Source organism: Nelumbo nucifera, chromosome 1, assembly GCF_055504915.1.
Source record: "Nelumbo nucifera cultivar China Antique chromosome 1, China Antique-T2T, whole genome shotgun sequence".
Taxonomy (NCBI): Eukaryota; Viridiplantae; Streptophyta; class Magnoliopsida; order Proteales; family Nelumbonaceae; genus Nelumbo; species Nelumbo nucifera.
In genome coordinates, this window is record NC_142649.1 from 111729416 (window position 1) to 111745514 (window position 16099).

Sequence of the window (16099 nt, forward strand, 5' to 3'; positions counted from 1 at the left end):
TATTTATATAGAAATATACATATATATATTATGGTTTCAAAATCTTTGCAAAAGGTTTTAATTCCCGGGATCCATGTGAGTAGAGAGTGCATCATTGTACCTTGCAGCCGAGGGAGAGGTCCTCTCTTGTCGGGCCGTGTTTGATCATTATGGGCTGAGAGGTTAAGTGTAAAATCATTGAGGGTAATACCTGATGGGTTAATCTTGCATCTGCCCACAGTCCTTGGGTTTTTATAAGGTGGCTTGACCCAGGGACCATTTAGTGTAAATGTTGGGCCCATTAAGAGCCCATGGTGATGGACTCAGGGGTTCACTGTCTCCTACAGTGAATTCGGCTAGGCCTTGTAACAGAGGCTGGGCTGAACCCATGTGGCTGATGTGTAGATCAATGTTTGGGTCCCACGCCATACAAGGATATCCAACTGGGCAGCAGTTTGGAGGGTAAGTGAGTAGATGGACTTAATGGGCCTAAAGCCCAATTCGAACTGGCTTAATGAGATTAATTAAAAGAGGGCGGTTCTGGGATTTAGATCAACAGATAGGATAAGGGATTATCCCTATCTACTCAGAGAGTCTAGATCCAAATAAAGATTTGGATAAGGAAACTCCTAATTAGATTAGGAGGGCTGATCTTTATCTGCAGATAAGATAAGGGATTATCCTTATCTCTTAAAGAGAGTCCAGATCCAAATAAAAGATTTGGATTAGGATACTCCTAATGAGATTATAACCTCTTTTTAAGGCTATAAATAGGAGAGCAGGGCGAACCTACAGAGATACAACAGAAATCAAAGATAGTCTGCTGAATTAAGAGAGAAGACAATATACAGTTCGACTGCTTCTGTCTTCTGCTCTTGTTCTTGCTCTTGCCGTCCCACCTAGTTCGATCTCCACCAGTGGGAGTGATCAAGAACAGTTCTTGATATTGCCCTTTGCTAGAAAATGCAATCTGAAGTCGTGCGCACCAGCCCTCCATCATATTCTTGCTGAAGAATTCGGTTCTTGCTAAAGAACCGTTCTGCTGATTCTGCTTCACCTCGCACCGTGTCATCTTCGTTGGAAGCAGTCTTTGGTCTTCTCCTTGGGCGTGAACACCTTCATTGGGGTTTTACTATTACTCCGTATCATGTATATCCCTCTACTCCCTTTTGGTTTCAGATCTGGTTCGGTTTGGTTTCACGATTGATCATTGAAAATGCAGTTTTCTAAAACAGGGATCGCAATTCCCACATGGGAGAGAGAAATTTTTGAAATTTCGCCCAACCTTCTTGCAGGCTTCGGCCATCCATATGATGGATCTCTCATCCCTTCATTCCCAACTTGCATAGATCATGTTCAAGCTTGTTCTTTGCCACCCCTTTAGTAAGAACATCAGCCAGCTGAAACTCTGAAGAGACATAAGGCAAACAAACTTCTTCGGTTGTTACCCTTTCTCTTATAATGTGTCTATCAACTTCAATGTGTTTTGTCCTATCATGCTGAATTGGATTGTAGGCAATTTTGATTGCAGCTTGATTGTCACAGTATAACATCATAGGTTCCTCTGCTTTCACCCCAATTTCACTCAAAAGAGATCTAACCCAAAGAAGTTTTGAGACTCCATGAGCCATGGATCTATACTCAGCCTTTGCACTTGACCTTGCCATAACCGCTTGCTTTTTACTCTTCCAGGAGATCAAGTTTCCACCTAAAAAGGTACACTCTTGATGTAGATCTCCTGTCATCTATGCATCCTGCCTAGTCTGCATCTGTATAGAATTCTAGCTTCAGATTCTCATGATTTGAGAAAAGAATGCCTCTGCCAAGGTGCTTTTTCAGATATGCAAGTATTCTCCCAATAGCTTCCCAATGCTGAACTCGAAGTTCATGCATGTACTGACTCACAACACTGACAACATAAGAAATATCTGGTCGTGTCATACACAAATGCAGCAGTCGGCCCACCATTCTTTGATATCTCCCCACATCCTTTACCAACTCACCATCCACACCATTAATTCTATTATTTGGATCAATAGGAGTATCTGCTGGTTTGGTCCCCAGCTTCCCAGTCTCCCGTAGTAGGTCAAGTACATACTTTTTCTGTGAAATGAAGATCTCATGCTTGGATCTTGCAACTTCAATCCCCAAGAAGTATTTGAGCTCACCAAGATCTTTGATCTCAAATTCTTGCTGCAATGATTTTTTGAGATCATCAATCTTCTCCAGATCATTTCCTGTCACCACTATATCATCCACATACACAATCAAAATTGACACTAGAGCATCTCTCCTCTTCACAAAGAGGGTGTACAGACTGTGTCCGTGTGTATCCAAAACGGATGAGTGCCCCTCTGAACCTGTCAAACCAAGCCCTAGGTGATTGTTATAGTCCATATAGAGATTTTCTGAGTCTGCACACCTTTCCTTTACCAACATTTTCATAAAAGCCTACTGGAATGTCCATATATACCTCCTGTAAATCACCATTGAGGAAGGCATTTTTGACATCAAGCTGGAACAAGGGCCATGAATAGGTGGCTGCTAGAGATAAAAGGATACGAACTGAACTCATCTTAGCTACTAGTGCAAAGATTTCCAGATAATCAACACCATAGGTCTGAGTATACCCTTTTGTTACCAACCTTGCCTTGTACCTCTCTATCTTGCCATCGGCCTTATGCTTCACTGTGAATATCCATCTATATCCGACTGTCTCCTTGTCTGGGGGGAGATCAACTATTTCCCAAGTTTGGTTTTTGACCAAAGCATCCATGTCATCTTGCATGGTTGTTTTCCACTCAGGTTTGGAGAGAGCCTTAGTAACATTCCTACGCATAGACACAGAATCCAGGGAAGAAAGAAAAGCACGGTAGGAGGGTGATAAGGCACTGTAGGAAAGATGGTGAGAAATGCAGTGGGCTGTACACTTTCTCTTCCCCTTACGAAGTGCAATGGGAAGATTAAGGTCAGTGGGATCAATTGCAACAATGGTGTTTGGGACAGAAACATTATCATTAGAAAACATAGCAGGCTCAGGCTCAAGAGGAATACATGCTACTGTATCTACTGAATCTGGAGTTTCAGAAGGACTGATAGAGAGTGGTGTGGGTTGAGGATGTGTGGAGTCAACCATCATTTGCCAGCGCTAATATTTCTGTGAGGTTGCCTGTAGTGGCTTAGGTAATGAAATTGGAGGTGCAAGTGCTGGCTGAACTGATGCAGATGCTGGCTGAACTGATGGAGGCACCAAAGAAACAGGAAGAGGAATAGATTGTGAGTTCTCCTCTCCAAAACTCTCCCCCTGAGGAGAACCACTCGAGAAGAAGGTGGATTCAAAGAAGGTAATATCCATAGTGACAAATCTGCTCCTCGACACTGGGTCATAACAGCAATACCCCTTTTGGTTCTGAGCATACCCAAGAAAAACACATTTCTTGGCCTTAGGATCCAATTTCTTGCGATGAGGGCCAAGAATGTGAACAAAAGAAACACAACCAAAAACCCTCAGAGGTATATGAAATATCTCCCCATCTGGAAAAAGAAGACTAAATGGCACCTTAAACCCCAAAGTCTGTAAAGGAACACGGTTAATCAAATGCACAACTGTAAGAATTGCATCTCCTCAGAACTGCACAAGAACTGAAGCACACACCATAAGACTCCTTGCCACCTCCACAATGTGTCTGTTTTTCCTCTCAACAACTCCATTCTGTTGCGGCGTATATGCACAATTGCTCTGATGAGCTACACCATGTTCTAAGAGATACGTTGTCAGGTCCTTCTCAAAGTACTCTCAGGCATTATCTGATTTAAAAGCCTTAGTTCTCACTCCAAATTGTGTGAGAACCATCTGGCAGAACTGTTGTACCAAGTTAGGAACCTCATCACGTGATCTTATCAAATATATCCAAGAATATTATGTATAATCATCCACAAACAAGAGAAAGTAACAGAATCCTCCCATGGAAGGGATATGATATGGCCCCCATACATTAGTGTGAACAATATTAAAAGTAGAAGTACTTTTATTACTTGGTTTAAAAGACTGTCTACAATGCTTTCCTAACTGACAACTCTCACACATGATCATCCCATCAATGGACCAAATTATCTAATAATTTTGTCTTGGTATATGGGCTAAACTACAAAAAGTAGTTTGACCCATATAACAGTCAATGCTGAAATGGGCTAGTCTTGCTTTAATCTAACATAAAAAGGTTTTGAAGCATGGGCCAAATTGGTCCATGCAATGGGCCATTAAACCCTTGGAGTAGATTGATTTTGGGTCATTTAAACAGTGATCCAAGGGGCTATGATCAGACCCCAAAGAACCATAGGTTCGGCCCAACAAGATTGGACCAAAGCTAGGTCAGATCGGCCTAGGGTTTGGTGTCCAAAACATGCATCACTTCACATAGGTAATGATATGAAATTCTCAATTAATCATATCAGCAAATAAATAGCAGATAATCAGAAATAAATGGCTAGATGGTCTGAATCCAATCTGGACAAAAACTGCATCCTTGTGAAACTGCAATCTGTAGATCGATCTCCATCTGCAATCTCTGTCTTCTCTGCAAGCTCCAACGATTTCTCCAACGTAAAAAATAGAAAAACCCTAATTTCTATTGCTTACATAAGAAAAACCTAATACATTCTTTCTAGAAAAGAAAAATAATTAATTACAGACCAAATAATCAAGTTAATAAATTTGGTGTGTATAGATCTTGCCACCATCAAATTTGGTGTGTATAGATCTGAAATAAATTTGGTGTGTATATATTTCAGATCATTGATCCACTTTGAGAACCGAATTCTCAGCGGTTTCTGCTAACTGCTCAAATCGGCTAGACTAGTTCTTGCTGATTTGAGTTTTGGTTCAGTCCAAGGGCTGAACTGCTCTGATACCACCATAGTTTTCAAGGCGCCTAGGTGATTCTGGGCGACACTGGGGCGCCTAGTTGCCTAGGCGATAAAAATTTTATAATATAAGAAACTGACTTTTGGATAGTTTCCTAGTTTTATATACCATTCAGCATGTATGTTAATTGAAAAAATAGCAATTCTCTTTATTAAGAACATTAAAATTCCTCTAAAAATGTGGCAAATCATCACATCTAAAAGATAAAAGCTTTTACATATAGTAATTTCATTATTTTCAAAAGTAATACTACTATAACAAGTATTTAATAGAGCAGATTCATATTAATTAGCATCTAAAGAAGGTTATTAACTTTATATGATAAATATTCAAGATAGAAAGTAAAATAGAAAAAAAAAACAAGGATGGAGTTTCTGTTTTATTTAATTAGAGAGAGAAAATAGAAAAAAAAGAACTTTATTATTCTATTTTTTCTTTCCTCTTTCTTTTCTTTTCTTTTCTTTCTTTCTTTTTCTCTTCTTAAAACCCTTTGATCTTTTAAATTTCAATAGTAAAACATTAAAACAAAGTATAATTGATATATATAGCACATAATAAAATGTATTAACACATACATTAATAAGATACAACAATATAAATGATATTATAAAGGCACCCTCCTTGTCATTTTTGTCGCCTAGGTGGGCGCTTAGTTGCCTAGTTGCTAAAATTCAAGGCACCCAGCCAAGGGCACCTAGTCACTTAGGCGAGTGCCTAGGCGACAACACCTTGGCAACTATGGATACCATTGTTGGAAGGGTTAGGATCCATAATATGGATGGCCGGATCATGCTAGATGGTTGGGCGAAATTTCAAAAATTTCCTAAATCCTTATGGGAATCGAATTCCCTATGTTTAAAAAAACTGCATTTTTCAAGATCGATCTTGCATTGAACCGGAGCAGATTTGAAACCAAACAAAGATGGAAATTTGTACTTGATACGAATACCACAAATGCAGATCCCAAGGTGGAAGTTCATGCCCAAATCAGTCCTAAAACCAACCTCCACTAAAGATGGCACAATGTATAGGTGAAGCTGATCCAACAACACAGTTTTCAGCAAAAGTGAGATCCAACTGCTTGGATTGAACTGAGGATGATGAGCCTAACATTCCCTGAATTTTTCTTGCAAAAATAAGAGGAAAACTTATCTAAATTAGTCCTAGATAGCTGATATCGAACTGGGAAAAAACTCAGAGTCAAAAGGGTGCAGAGAGAACCAGAAACTGCAAAAATATGAAGATGTCTTGGACTGGTCCGCCCCCTCCTCTTTTATAATCTCTTATGAAGCTATCTCCTAATCTAATTAGGAGATAATCCAGCTCTAAATCAGATTTGGACTTTAATTAGAGATATACCTTATCTTCTTATGAGATTAGGTGCTCCATACCCAGATTCTCCCCATGGCAAGTTAATCATATTAATTATGGGCCTTAGGCCCATCAGCTATAAGGCTCACGACCCAAGGGTGTTGCATGGCCAACTTAGGCTTGATTTGTATGGTGTGGGATCCCATAATGACCTCACATAAGTCCACATGGGTTTGGCCCAGCCTCTGTGAAAAGGCTTGGCCAAATTCACTACTAAATGCAGTGAACCCCTGAGCACATCACTATGGGCTCAATATGGATCCAACATTTACACCTAAATGATCATTGAATTCAGCCATCCTATGAAGACCTAAGGATAATGGACTTAAGTAAGATAAAGCCCATTAGGTAATCAACCTTGTAATGGTCTCTTACACTTAACCTCTCGGCCCATAATGATCACACATTGCTTGACAGGGAAGGACCTCTCCTCTAGCTGCAAGGTGCAATGTCACACTCTCTACTCGGATGGATCTCGGGAATTAAAACATTTTGCAAACATTTTTCATAAAACGTATATATATATATATTCTGCAAAACCAAATCTCAAACACAGTTGAAATCCACTGCCGATAGTTAATGTTTCCACCAGAGAGAATGTAAGTCCTATCATTCACTTTGTTTGACAAAGGGGCCGATCCTATCATTGTGATCACCTGCTCAAGTGAATTCTTAGATTACCCCAACATACCTAGGTTTTGACCCTTGATGCATCTCATTGATTGGCATATCAAAAGATAGCCCAATCCAACACCTAGTGTAGTACCATAATCAAGTCTAGGAGTTATGTAACTTTCCAGTTTTGCCCATCAATCTACAAGGTCCAAGGTATAACTGGAAAATGGTCCGGGTTCAATGTTTCATCTAAACACACTGCATACGCTTCGGGTCTAACCCTAGCAGCTAAGACAAGTTGCCCCAACTTCTTTGATAGCACATTAGTGTCAGCCTTGGCAGGATAAACTCCCTAAGTCTATCCAACGGCTGAGAACATTTTAAACTAACACGAGTCTCATAAGTGACCAGTTTAAGGGGTAATTACACATAAACATACCAATATCAACATGAAACAATAATGTACTTTTATTCATTTACAATAAATGTATCTGTACATCATTTTGATTGGAGCTAAGGGCATACACTGTCTAACAAGTTTTCGATGGCAAATATTCTCAAATAGATGAATTGATTTGGACTATGATAGCAAAATTTTATTTTTGGGTCCATGCTGCTAATCTCTCAATCAAAGCCCTCTTTTTTGAAATTATCATAGTATCTGAAATACTGTGTATTCTTTCTGCTTGTACAGTTTCTTACTGTGCGTACTTTACTGGGGTTTACCCTTTTAATCATTAATACAAATATACTTACTTTTTCCTAAAAAAGCAGTTTTCTTTGCATGATTGGATGGTGAAGTTCTTTATGACCTAATGATACCTAACCTTGCAATTGATTTATACAGAGGTTGGAGTCAGTTGATGTACATCTTCTCATGTCTCACTACTGAGGACTTATTTTCTAAAAATATGCCATCTGGGGACCCTCTTTAGTCAGGGCAGACTGGGGGCATCCTTCAGAGCAGCAATTCTTCTCAATCTTATGGGACCGTTTGTGAATGATCCCAAGATATCATGGATGTTGGCTTACTTCTTAGGGACTGGCCTCTGGTAATGAAGAATTTTAATGGGCTCATTAGGGTTCATTTTGGAGGGATTGTGAGGAATTGACTTCTTGTTCTTTTTTGTTTTCATTTTAGGGGGCCAGCTTAGCCCCTTCTATTTGTTTATGATTTTCTTTTCTCACCAAACAAAAAAATCAAAAGTTTTGTTCTCAGATTTGCATTCTGAATGACTAAATAAATAGAGAAATAAGTTGTGCAAATTTCACTTTTCTTTTGCAGGGTCGTGGTGGGCCAGGGTTGACTTCAAATGTTGGTCAGTTTTCCCTTATCCCTAACTCCAATCATTGTTTGCTCCTCCTTTTCACATTAATATTGTCAAGGTCATGTGACAACCTGCTATAAAAATATCACAGATACTCAAAAACAAGTAGGTGGCCCGGCAATTTTTGGGGATTCTACTCTCCATCAGCCAATTGGCCTCCCATTGGCTGCCACTGCTGCATCAGTTATGGCAGGAGCACTAGGTGACGTTCAGACTGGTGGCATGTCCTCCAAGCAAACTGGTTTGCAAAATCAGTCTGGTGTGATCAATGATCCTTTAACCCATTATCTGGCTAAAATGTCTAAACATCAGTTGCAAGAGGTTATGTCAGAGATGAAGGTATGCATTTCCCTTCTTTTAATTTGTCCTTCATGAACAGCTTCATGTTTACAATGTAATCCCAATGACAGGCAATGGCTACACAAAAAAAGGAACTGGCTCGCCAACTACTGGTAGCAAGTCCACAGTTGTCAAAAGCTCTTTTTCAGGTGGTTATCTATACTTTGATACTAATGTAGCTTTAAGTCTTTTCTTTGTTTTTTTTTCCCTTTTCCCCTTCCATTTTCCCACTAATTCATTTTATGGTTTGAGACAACATGCTTTACTATAACATGTGAGGTGTTTGGATAATCTTTTGGAAGTGGGCACACACAGAGTAACCAGTTTGGAAGTATTGCTAAACTTCATGCATATATAAATATATTTCCTTTCAAGTGGAGCATTGTGCCATTTGGAGTTTGAGAATCTGCTCACTTTTCTTCTCATAAATGTCAGAGAATAACTAAACTTGCACGTATGGTACAGGAATACCTGAACATGCTAAATATGCATGTGTTGACACAACAAGGTAGAATACTGATAATGACACCAGATAAAGTGTGGATTTGGCAACTCTAAAATATGTAATGGTATATATCAAAAGCAGATACTATGATAACCAAGAAACTTTGGAAATGTTAGGTTCATCATATTGGCAGATATAAGCATTGAGAAAGACATGTACCTTGAACAAGATTGAAAAGAAGAATACCAGAAGTGAAAGCATGTCACCATATGCTTGATGGGATATCCATATCTGCATCCATGTGGTGAATTTCTAGAATTGAAGATCTTAAATATTACCAGAAGTTTACTTTCTTTTTCTTTCAAATTTGCAATTTTATTCTTCTAATATTGGGTGAAGGCAATGTAGGAAGTTCTAGTTCTTGCAGTTCATGTATTCATTTTTCTCTGTGCTTTGATAAGTACTATTTTGAGGTTCTTTAAGTTCCAGCCTTTTCAATTTCTAACAAAGTTTCCTTGTAACCTTTCAGTGACATCTTGGTCTATTTGCATCTGTGCTTCCATTCATTACTGCTATTTCAGTTCCCTTGTTTGGGATAAGGATTAAATAATGATGATAGATATAATTGTTGGATTCGTTGTGATATATTCATACTCAACTCAAATTAAATTAAATTATTTAGTTCTGGTTCTGACTGTGCAGGCACAGATAATGCTAGGTATGGTGACACCTCAAATGGTTAGTTTAATGTACCCTGAAGTTGTCCTTGTCTTTTGGTTAATTCTGATATGTGTGACAAACAATTAAGGTTATTGTTTGACACTGCAGCTACAGATGACAAATATTCGTCAGTCTACTGTTTCACAGCCTCCGGTGCAAGATGGTCTTCACAGCCAGCAGCAGGCAGCACTTCCATCTCATCCTCCAGTTCCTCAAGGTGCTTTGTACACTAACCAGACCTCTGCAATTCCACAACAGCAGGTTCCTATGCAACATCGATTTCAGCATCCACAACAAGCACAAAGTCAAGTTCCGTTACAGACAACAATTGTAGGCCAGTCTGGAATTTCAACAGTTCCATCCATACAGCCACAGCCTTTCACTGGTTTGCCTCCTCGACCACAAACACAAGCTGTAGCAACTTCCACTGCTCTGAAGCAGCAGATGCAGCAAGCTCTACTACAACACCCTAGACAAGTTGGAACTGCAAATTTGGGGCATACTTCTCAGTTGGTTCTTCCAAATGCAGCTCTTCAGCATCCTTCACTCTTGCCTCGTCCTCCACTGGCACAACAGAGCTTTCAGGTGCGAGCATTTACTGATGCAAAGCATGCCCTAGTTTAAGGTGTTCTGTGATATTGTTTTCTGATTTATTTATGGGCATTTTTTTTGTGAAGCCAGGTTTGAGTAACAGACTAGTGATTCCCATTTTATATGTTTGGAGAAAAATGGAACTAGAAGGAAAGAAAATGAGTGGCCCAAAGGGACTACCAATACTTTATTCAAATGTAGTTTTCTTTATCTCTACAAAAAATGTGGTTTTCTTTATTGTTGGATACTTTAGTGCCTGATAAATATATTCTCAATTTTTGACATCTGAAACTATTTGATGAGGACAAGGGATATCTAGTATGTTCTAGAGTTGAAAACGTGAATGCTATGGTTAATACTCTTGAATCATTTGAAATTGGGTATATGTTTGTTTTCTAGAGACTTGGATAAAGTTTAAATAAAATAATTTTCATGGTACACATTTAGGTTTTGAAAAGTTATTGCTGGGAGGGAATTATAGAAGTTTTAGGGACTGTTTTAAGTTGGAGAAACAAGAAAAGTTTAGTAGTTGGAATTAAGTGAAGGTTTGAGGGACGGGAATGGGTATTAGAAAGACCTGATCAATGGACAGCCATTTGATGTGAATCCTTTCTGGAATCTGAAATACCCTTAGGTGTTTTACTGCTTTATTGGTACACAGATCTTCCAGCTATTTACTTTGTTCTATATCATTCTTTTGCTGTATCTGATCTTCATTAGTTAACAGCCTGTGTCGTCAGTATTATCGGGTGGACCAGAGACGATTCACAAAGATGCTGAAAGAGCTACTCAAGCTACTGATGATGCAACTTGGATTCCCAGAAGCATAGCTGGTGACGGATCAGATCCAACGATTCATCCATCCAAACTGGCGAGGTTGGAAGATGGAAGGAGTGCTTCTCACAGTATGATTAGCAAGAACACTTCTGTTACAACTGGGCTAACTCAAGTTGTTGGAACTGGCCCATTATCTGCAAACCAAGTTGCTAGTGAAGGGGTGCAACATTCTGAAAATCAAGTTCCTCAGGTATTATCTTCTCTATTGACCGTCTGAATAGGTTACTATTCTTTTAGTTTTTCTTTTCTTCCTGCATCAGCTAGTTTAGCCAACTTCTGAAACTGGTTCTACTTAGAACAGAGCCAACAATTTCCTTCTAAGCACACTAAGATGGTGTTTTATCTGCCAACCTGTTGAAGCATAATCAGCAACACAACACACGTGCAATTATTTAACATTTTTTCATTAAACATGTTTGTTAAAGATATATATTGACTAGGCATTTAAAGTGTCGTATTTTTCTATTAAAAAAATTGTTGCAATGAGAATATGACAACTCAGAAAAGTGGTTTGCCTTTTCATTTTCCAAAGTGTCAATCAGAAAATAACATGTTTGTTGATGATAGGTAAGTACAAATGCCTTCCTACTAGTTTTTGAAACAATCCTTCACTATAGATCTTCCCCTATCTAAGCTTGTAATTTGGATCTATATGAATATCAGCATACTGAGCACCCAACTTCCTAGTTTATTTTGGTAAGTGCACCACATTTTAGTTGAGAAACAAATATCCTCTTCTTGGATACTTTGAGGAAGTACCTACTGTGATACTTTGAATCTCCTTTTGATTATTTTCAGTCATGACAATGCCACTTGCATAGGCAATTATGATAATGCCAACTGCATAGGCAAAATATTTTGCAAGTAAATCAATGCTTTTAATGACTTTGCTAAACTTATCAAACCAAGTGTGGGGTAATTCCTTTAGCCACTAAATTGTTCTAAAGCTTAAATGCTTTCACTTTATTTCCTGGTTAGGTCAAAATAAGAGGAAGGTGCATATACATGATCTCCTGAATCCGTAATGAGAGGCATAGACGGCCTATAAGGAATGCTCAAGGAATAAGGGGACAGAATCAAGAGGTTCAAACCATCTTTGAGTAAAGTGTCCATTGGAAAGCATTTGGGGGACCTAGGATCTAGTTTGTATGGTCTGGACACAAACAATAGACATAGCCAACACATCCAAGACATAGACAGGCATAGGAAACAAAGATGATTAAAGATGTAAGGGCTGATACAGGGCCTTCAGGTCTATTACCCTTGGAGGTGTTGGTTAGTCAGTAAATCTGGAGGAGTCGAACCTCAAACCTAAGATTGAACCTCACCTTGACCATGCCTACTACTGATTGTTAACAAGTGACTATTGCTCATAAAAAATGAAATTCCCACAGAACTCTTTTGGCATGTTTTATAAAGAAGAGTTCATGGGATATTTGCCTATTTCCAAGTTCCAACAGATGACAATTCTTATATTCAACCAGCTTCATACTGTCAAGAAGTAAACGACAAAAATTACTTTGAGATGTACATTGTTTGGACAATTAATTGACACAACTGCAACTTCACCCTTAAAATGTAATTCTTACATAAAATAGTTCTCAGCAATCAGCTATAAAATTGGCAGACCTTGACACAACATTTTGGATCTGAGGGATCTGGCTTCTGATGTGTTTGAGGTGTCTAAGAAAAGTGAAAATATTTTTTATTATTTCTATATTGTAGTTATCATAAAGCTAAAGCTTCTATTGACACAAGTGAGAAATAAAGCCAAAGTTTAGTAAACATACTGCTTTAAATGGATATTGAATGTGAGACCTCAGACCTGTGAACCCCAAAAAAGGGTTCAGAGGCTTGGTGGGTAATATTAATTTCTAAAATTTTAAATTTTCTTAATAATGTAATTTTATGTTAAATAAATAATTGAGTAATCATTGAATAAGAAACAAATAAACCAGTGCAAACAGTTTTAGTGAATAGGAATAAATTTTCTTGTGCCACCCAGCGAACAGCAGAGGTGGTTAGGGATGCAACAATCTCATTATTCAAAAAAATTTGAATTTGATGCTTGGAGCAAATTAATGGGCATGCGATTTCTTTATGTTGATATGACGTTTTCTCTTTCCCTTTTGCAGTTACAGCTTCCACCTGAAGTGGAATCTGCTTTACTGCAGCAAGTGATGAGTTTGACAGCAGAGCAATTGAGTTCATTGCCTCCAGAGCAGCGGCAACAAGTGATTCAGCTCCAACAAATGCTCCGTTGAGTTCACCAAGATGCTCTTTCTGGAATGTCATATCAGTGGGCCTCAAATGAAACCATTATGATCAGTGATCCTCCCTTTCCCTTTGGGCCTTGGCTGGTTGTCAATTGTCATCTTCCTGAATGGACTGAAATTGATTAATGATGGATCAGGTTCTGAAAAAGCCAAGGGAAAGGGTGGTTATGTAACAATAATGAGATTGTTAATAGCAGCTGTGGTAGAGAGAATTGCAAAGAAAATATAGTTCTGGATTCTTTTCTTAGGGAAGGCTCAAAACTCTGGGCCTACAGATTGCCTTGGCTGCAATTTTGCCATTTTGAACAACCCTTATTGTTTCCATACATGAGATGAAGTTAAATAAGACTCAACTTGTCAATTTATTCAGTTGTATCTGCTTTGCACTTTCACAAGGCATATTCATAACTTTTCTCCCCTTTTTTAAATGAAAGACACCCTCTCCACTTCGAAACTTATCCTCTTTCATAGATGTACTCTTATGTAGTAGGAACTAGGAAATAGAGTAGTAATTAGAACTAGGGTCTTGCTGAAGACACTACTAGTTATTACAGAAAAAGCATATTCGGGATCGTCAGGCAACCAAGTAGTGTTGTTTTGTGGCAATGCGCACCCGGCACCACACCTACACTATATATCCTATTTGTCTGTTATAGGAAACACTGAGGACAGGCATGGGGGCGAATGCAGAATGAAATTGAAACAACTCGTGTTTAACAACACGTTTTAGGTTTGAAAAGAACAAGATACGGAATATGGGGGTCGGCTAGACTCAAAAGAATAAAGAAAGCCGAACTGGCCCAATTATATAGGGTTTAGGTCTGCATTGTGTGCTTAATAATTGGGTCAGTTTTTGTTTTGATTCCATATCCGGATTATAATGGGGTAGGGATTTGTTTTAGTTCTGAACAGGGTTCAAAGTATCGGCCAATATGTATCATTCCAGGACTCCTTTGATATGCTTTTACAGTGGGTGTATTGTGGGTCTGACCGGTTCAGGGGGTGGAGGAGTTCTAAACTCCCCCTTAACCGGTTTTGAAAAAAAAAATAAAAAAAAGTATTGATTTGCCCGAATTGGTCTATCGGGCGTATCGATATTTTGAACTCCCAGCCTGATATCTGTGTTTCTCATGGAATGAGTACTTTGTAATATTATCATGTCGATACTCAATATGTTAGTTTAACAATTTTGCCGGTTTGTTGCAAGGTCTCCGTCTGGTTTGGAAATGGTTCTACACGCTGTGTTTGGCATGTTTTTAAAGAATTAATTTTAAATTTGATTTATGAAAATTGTTTGAACTAGTTCTTTTTTATGTTTGAGTTTAAAACCGATTTTAAGAATTGATTAATTTATTAGAAAACTATTTGAAATACCCCTGGGGTTTCTGACAAATACCTGCTGTTTTAATAAATGACGTAAAATACCCTTATCCTTATGATGTATGACAACAGAACAAATACCTCAGCTCCATTAGTTAGACCTGTAATGTGGGCCGTGCTGTGCCGCACAACACGGAATGAAGGTGGCCCGGACGCCATCCGTGCCGTGCTATGCCAGGTCTTAGGCCTGGCACGACCCGTGGCTTGGTTCCTAGTAGTGCCGAGCCCTAGGAATTGGATCTATTTTTTTCTTTTTCTAGTTTTTCTAAATTAAGAAACATTAGAAAAAAAATAAAAAATAACATATAATAGTAGAAAATTAACAATAAGTTAGAAAAAATTGTGAAAATTTTATTTTATTTCAAATTTAATGTGTATAAAAAATAAAAAATACATTCAAAAATAATAAATGGAGTTGAATTTATAAAATGATAAAGTTGAAGATAAAAATTACAATGGGATTGAGTTACTGGAAAATACACAAATACCTGGCATGGAGCTGTAGTGATCATGTCATACCAGGCACAACCCTGCCGGCCCAACCTGCATTACATCTCTATCATTAGAGTTCTAATAAATGACTTATACCCCTATGACTTGAATATCCCCATCTTCGATAATTTTTTGTCAATGTTCTGAAAACTGGACCGGACCGACTAGTTAAACCGTGACCAGCCCCTGGACGGTCTGAATACACCCCCAAAACTGGTTTGTTAAAAATCCGCAAATAACTGTTCGCCCGACCAATTCAACCAGAGAATCAGTCCCGGTTTTGTATAACCGGCAGTTTTTTTCACATTTTCACTTTTAGTACAAAAAGACAAAGAAACCTAAAATTGGGCCAAACAGGCCCTAAGGTCCAATTGAATCCCTATCCTAGGGATGCAAATGGATCTGATCGAATTCGAATAAGGGCACATCCAAATTCGATCCGACATTATTTATGTTGGATTTGATCCGAAGATCTGATTGGATCTAATAGGCCTCGATTTGAATTCGAATCCTATCGGTAAGTCAAATCTTCAGATTTGATCCAATCCGACTTGTTTTCTTTAAAAAATAATAAATTATTAAAAGAAAAATAAAATATACCAATTTAAATAAAAAAAAACAAAAAATACAAGTATTTTTAATTATTTTCATCATATATATACATATTTTTTATAAAAAAATAAATAATATAACAAATTTATAAAAATACAATATAAATAATATATTTATAAATAAATAAATAGCATATATATGTATTATATATATATTTATATTTATAAATATATATATAACATGTATTGGA

The 16099-nt window shown here is 38.0% G+C and overlaps 1 protein-coding gene across 2 annotated transcripts in view; it reads left to right on the forward strand.

Moving 5' to 3' along the window:
* The window catches only part of CSTF64 (cleavage stimulating factor 64), a 37213-nt gene extending 23413 nt beyond the window's left edge, over positions 1-13800 (forward strand). The window contains exons 1-8 of one of the 2 annotated variants that reach the window (XM_010245041.2): positions 7763-7941; positions 8175-8208; positions 8309-8556; positions 8628-8705; positions 9704-9739; positions 9830-10306; positions 11040-11339; positions 13285-13800. In XM_010245041.2, the coding sequence (XP_010243343.1) occupies positions 7906-7941; positions 8175-8208; positions 8309-8556; positions 8628-8705; positions 9704-9739; positions 9830-10306; positions 11040-11339; positions 13285-13413 (1338 nt within the window). In that variant the 5' untranslated portion in view covers positions 7763-7905 and the 3' untranslated portion in view covers positions 13414-13800. Of the gene's footprint in view, positions 1-7762; positions 7942-8174; positions 8209-8308; positions 8557-8627; positions 8706-9703; positions 9740-9829; positions 10307-11039; positions 11340-13284 lie in introns of those variants that run through there. The other variant, XM_010245040.3, reaches the window with a different exon arrangement.
* Positions 13801-16099: the final 2299 nt, after the last annotated feature.